Genomic DNA, 5,931 nt, shown 5'->3' on the forward strand with positions numbered 1-5,931 from the left:
ATGATTTTTTTGCTATTATCCTCCATACAAGTGTAGGTACAGTACTGGGCGCAATGTCCTGGACTGTCCATTCTACCATCCCCTGAAATATATTATATATATATGACATGTATTATAAAAAAATTTTGTTACATGTAATATTATAAATTAGGACTTGCCATCAGAATAAGTCAACATTGCGTGAAGAATACTTTTATTACCAAGAATAATGAGGTTTTTGTCAGTTAGCTCATCCATTATCTCCGCCTGTTTTGCTTTCCAGAGCTCATCAACAGCTGGCACAAGGTATCTGTTCTGTAGTCTTGTGAATGTTGATTGCCCTGGAAATCTTAACTTCAGAAACCTAGCAAAGAGTTCCATTTTTCGGAAATTGTTTCCCGAAAAAAGAATGGCAGCTGAGATCATCAAGTCTCCAGCATGTAGACCCCTGTTTAAGAGAGGTTGAGAGCACCATTTCTCAGCTTCATGAGATTTAGCACAAACCTATAAAATAAAGAAATTCTATTGAAATAAACATTTATACTGTATTTTATTTTTATTGTATGCATACCATTGCAATATATGGCTGTCATTAAAACGTACCCATTTCAAATACAATGCCGATCCAACGTGATGTACAACGATGTTTACATCCTCCCCGCAACCTTCCACTTGACAAACCCTGGTCACTTTAAGGTTTGCTAAAGCTATTAGCTGGTCCAGGAAAACTAGAGTCATTACATTTGTTTTCACTTTATCTGGAATGTCATCAACATGAAGTACTCTTGTGATTGATGGCCCCCCTCCCAAGTCTGCATCTTCTACTTCATCTTCCTCATCTTCCTCCTCTTCTTCTGCTGGGAACACTGCTTCCATACCTGAGCAGTCTTCAATGCCTGTAACATCTTTTGGCCTAAAATATAATATTAATTATTATTTTAATAAAGGCAAATACATCAGATGATGTATTGAATACCTGAACCACAACTCTTCTTATAATCAGATGTTAGATCCACCTGCATACTCGCTACACTAACATCTTACAACAAGTCACTGAGGGTCACGTCAGCAGTCAAATTTGTAATAGCTCTAGACTTATTCGCTTCAACAATGCATACGTTGATTTAGCAGGCAACATTTTGATTGGCTGATAGATATTGACCTCTGTCATGACCCTCAATGGGATGTTGTTAGATGTTTGTGTAGCGAGTATTTTAAATAGATTGCTTAATTTAATCAAAATATTAGATATTAGAAATGAGACAAAAACGAAGGACATTCTACTGTGGATTATTTATATTGTGGATTATTTATATTTACCCTAAGGATATGTTAAAACTTGGCTGATATTCATCATCATCATCATCATCTTCATCCTCTGATTCCTCTGTGATGTCAATACTTAATCTGAATTAAAGATTATATATATTTCATTACCCAATTACTTGCATGGTCAGTAAAAAAAAATCAATCATATAACAAATAATTTAAATTGATTAAAAGATACATTCGAGAACCGGTACTTACTCCAAGGGATCAAAAAAGGATGAAGAAAATTTTCCCTTTGCTTTTTTGCTGCAATATCAAATTACATATTTTTAGCTATTACAATACAAGAACAGTATTTATGAAGAATAAATTTGAAGCAGTTTTTTTTTTCATCCTATTAAAGATGAATTTTACATCTAAATATGAAAAACAAATGAGAAATTATAGATCGTTTCGAGGAATAAAGCTTTAATTTGTAACATTTTCTATTGAGGAAATTTTACTTCCATTCTCTAATGTAAGAAAAAGTATTCACAATCATGCTTTAAAGTTCCAATCATATTGCTATTTATAACAAATAATAATAACTGTTACAGTACCTTGTTGATGGTCCTGGACCAGACTCATCCAGTTCTTCAACTCCTGACATGATTCTGCAGAACATATTTTTGACACTGAATATATATTTATCTATTACAATATCAAATCATGCATTCAGCTAGGAAGCCTCGAGAAAGCTAGCCTTTATTACTTGACTTACCGAAAAAAAATTGAGACTATGCTGAAGAATATTGTTATAATGCTACCAGCCGTACCTCTTGAAAGGAACAAATTAATTTTACAAGAACACCTAGAGATAAACTTTACATTCATGTTAAAAAATGGGGGAAATAAGAGAATATCCCATATGACAACATATTAAAACTTACGGATCTGTTGCTTGTTTCCCAGATTCTCCAGAAGAGATGTCTGATAATCCCTGTGGGATTCCCGTCAAGTGTGTGGTTTTCAGTCCTGCTCTTGGGGTTGATGAAGCAACATGTACTTCCTTCTGTGCATCCCGCTCTGCTTCATATCTGGTTTATAAATTAATTAATCATAGCTACACAGTTATTTCTGAGGAATGGTAAAAAAAATCTCAAACGAAATATATCTATTTTTAAGCATCAGCTTATACGTTCTCAAAAATGCCCCTTTGGGGGCCCCATTACATCTGAAAATTAAAAAGTGCTTTAGGCGTATATGAACGAAACTTCAGATATTTTTTCATGTATTTTAATACATAAAACCCAGTTTTTGCATGTCTAATATGTTAAAAAAATGAACAATAGACTTTATCTAGGCTGCAAACCAAACTTTTATAAAATGAAATACAGTGCACATGGTACACGAACCTGTCAAGTAGGAATCCCGCAACTTCATGATTGAACTTCATGTCAAGTTCTTCTCTAACTGCATTCCATCTTTCTAACTGATCTCCGATAAAAATCTTCTCTTTACCCCTCTCCCTATCTGATTGTCTCTTTCGCTCTTTTCTTGTCGAATCCGTTAAACTTGCTGGTCTTCCTCGCTTTCGCACTGTCGCCATTGTTGTTGATTTGTCCAAATATGGTATCACGTGATCAAATTAAGGCGGGGTTATTCAAATCTTTTGTATTTTCTTCCGATACGGATAAAATTAAGAGAATTCAAATTAAATTGTAATATCTTTGTAACGCATTTGACTTAGATTTTGTAATTTACGGAAAAGTTTTATCTTTATATAAAGTAATGAAACAAATAATAACTTCTTATAATTTTAGTCTAGCAATTTTTACTGTACATACGCCATATATGGCTTTAAAGACACCAGGCAGGTGTCATATTATTATCCGTATATATTGCATTCAATCGTATCCCCAGTAAAACTCGGTAATCCGAGCACGGACCTACTGACCGCTCAGGTCCGACACGTTACAGTAGAACGTTGCAATTGAGTGTCAATCTTAAAACTTAATTTCCGTTTCACTGCTTTAGTGTAACTGGGCTAGATATGATATGTAATGTGTATAATGTGTTACATATACTTTCTTAACGTCGAAATAAAATAAAGGCGCTAAGAATGTTTTATTTTTGAAATTTAATTGAAGCTATAATACCTATTTAATAGATCAGTCCAAAGAAAAGGCGCGAATATTTACTCGTGGCGCTTGGCATGAAATTATAAATGCGTTTTTATAATTCTTAGAAGGTGAACTGTTGCAAAAGTATACACAAGTATATTTAGAGCAGTACTCACAATAGCTTAATGGTAAGCGCGTTGGGGATAAAAAAGTATTTTTTAAAAAAGCGCATTCACTTTGGCGACATGGGTTTAATCCTCCTTGTGACCAAATTTTGAATCTCTTTTCAGCTCGATTTTTCCTGGGTTTCTTTTCCTAAAGCGGACGGAAGACCTCTCGTTGCTCGCAACGAGATCGTTTCTAGTTATATTTAATTTGATTTGAAATGCACATGTTGAATAATATACTTATTCAGTTTAAAGCCTTTAGTGTGCATTCACCCATGTCTGTCAAAGGTGTATATAGGTAGAAATGGCCTTAGGTCATTAATTATATCCAGGCCTAATGTTGGATGTTTCTTTTAATTTCATTGGTGTTTTACTTTGTGTTTTACTTGGGGATTGGTTAGTATTTTTCCCTCCAGAAGGTTTTTGGTTTTCTGGACATTCTTTGTCCAGAGTTTGGTCAGTGATGATGTATTTATAGTGTGCTGACATTTTGACAATCAGACCTTATCATAGAGACTGACTTTCTTCTCCTTCTGACCACTCAGACTATGATTTGTACATCTGCAGCATTGCTGCTTGCTGTTATGTATACACACCTATTCCCATAGAATGGGTTTAAATCATATCTGGTAAATAAAGTCTTGTCCAAGAACCCTGAACAGGTCGTTAGTCTTCATTCGACAACCCCCAAGCCTGTTACATACGTATATTTTTGTCAACTTTTTACGGTAAATAGTTGTAATATTTGGCAACAACAAATCTTCACTATCGGTGGCAACTTCTATTCTGACGCCATTTTGAAAAGTTGGAAACCTAAGTTTTAAATTGTTAAGTGTATATATTGCAGAGAGAAAGAGAGAGAGAGAGAGGAAAAAAATTGAGACAGTGATATAGCATAACTTTGATTATGGAGGCCCCAAAGTCACCGTGCATGTACATGCTGTATGTTGTAAAATGGCAACGTTTCGCTTCTTATCATGTGTATTAAAATGTATGCTCCATAATTAGTCCATATATATGTTCTCTCTCTATATATAAATGAATTCTTTTCGGAATTAAAAAAAAAATATTTTTAACCCCGCTCAAATTATCCGGATGATAATAGTTACACCGAGCATGGTTTCGTATTTAAGTTCAGATTACACCGAGCATGGTTTCGTATTTAAGTTCAGACTGTAGAACATCCGGTTTGAATACATGTGTTTTCTGACTTTTCGGATAGCCAACTCTTGTTTTTTGGAACTTACGACTTATGGCAAGGTATAAATTAAATATTTTTGGCTCAAAACTTTGATAAAAGCATCAATATTTTTACAAAAAGTGTCTTCAATCTCAGCTTATCCAATTATTCATGATGGATATCCTCATCAGAACAGTAGAAATAGATTGTAGCAAATAGCATAAACCTTAATCATATGCATGTTGACGATATGCTAGTCTCGTTCAACCAGACCCTCGGCTGTCTCTGTAAATCTCCGACCACCCAGAGGGTCTGGTAAAGAATCATGTTAGCGTTTGTAACCGTCAGAGGGCGCTATCTTGTTTTCATTTTGACGATCCTTTTTGAAAACAAACGTTATATGTGTTTCTTCTTCTGGATTGTGTCTTTATATAAATTAATTAATCTTTAATTTGGGACACCATACGAGAAATTGCTATATCAATCGAAGGAATGTGTATTACGCAGGTAGGGCTACACTACTTTCACTTTTGCTTTTGTACCGAATATTTGCAAGATACACACTTATACACTTACCTATAACTGGTGGGCATTACTGTAAACAATTCCTATCTAACAGTTTTAACTTTCAGACATATAACTTTTACATCTTTAAGTTATTTTTCTGCCGACTTATCATGTATTTATTTAAATTGTGTAGGTGTGTTCTTTTCAGCCAATCAAAAACTTTACCAGAATTTCAGTAAGCCTCATTTTGGCGTTACAAACGATATTGCGTATCTTTACCAGACCCTCTGGTTGGTCGGAGATTTACGGAGACAGCCGAGGGTCTGGTTGAACGAGACTAATGATATGGAGGAAAAATATACATAAAAAAGTGAATGTAGGTGAAAGCCTGTCCACTTTTCTGAAGAGATTAGGTTTGTTTTATTGTTTATTGATATAGATTAGGCTTTATAAAATTAGTCTTTAGATTCTCATCCCCGCCTGCCCCTCTCAAAATGTCCCGCCCGATGTTTTTTATTTTTATTTTTGGGTATTTTCATGTATTTTTATACAGTAAGAATTTGGGTCAAAGTTTAAGAGTTATCTCCCACCTGTATTTAAAGTCGGGTGTTGCTATTTACCTGGCCTTACTGCTCAAAAGATTTTTTTTTTGTAATGTCTAACCTGTTGAGATGAAGACAGAGCTCCAGATAATTTTTTACCCCAAAGTTTATTTACTCCTTCAGGG

General features: G+C 34.5%; 1 protein-coding gene across 1 annotated transcript; it reads right to left on the reverse strand.

The window, feature by feature from the left end:
• Positions 1-7: 7 nt before the first annotated feature.
• On the reverse strand, positions 8-3,085 carry LOC134249458 (uncharacterized; the record flags this gene model as incomplete). The annotated part of the gene is made up of 8 exons (XM_062731812.1): positions 2,643-3,085; positions 2,178-2,324; positions 1,848-1,901; positions 1,507-1,554; positions 1,300-1,386; positions 583-892; positions 201-483; positions 8-82 (listed from the first exon to the last, which is right to left on the reverse strand). Coding segments are annotated over exons 1-8 (1,198 nt in total), but the record flags the coding sequence as incomplete, so codon positions are not given.
• Between the last annotated feature and the right edge of the window lie 2,846 nt (positions 3,086-5,931).

This window comes from Saccostrea cucullata, unplaced genomic scaffold, assembly GCF_032062105.1.
Source record: "Saccostrea cucullata isolate Sc308-1 unplaced genomic scaffold, CSIRO_AGI_Scuc_v1 ctg17773, whole genome shotgun sequence".
Classification (NCBI taxonomy): domain Eukaryota; kingdom Metazoa; phylum Mollusca; class Bivalvia; order Ostreida; family Ostreidae; genus Saccostrea; species Saccostrea cuccullata.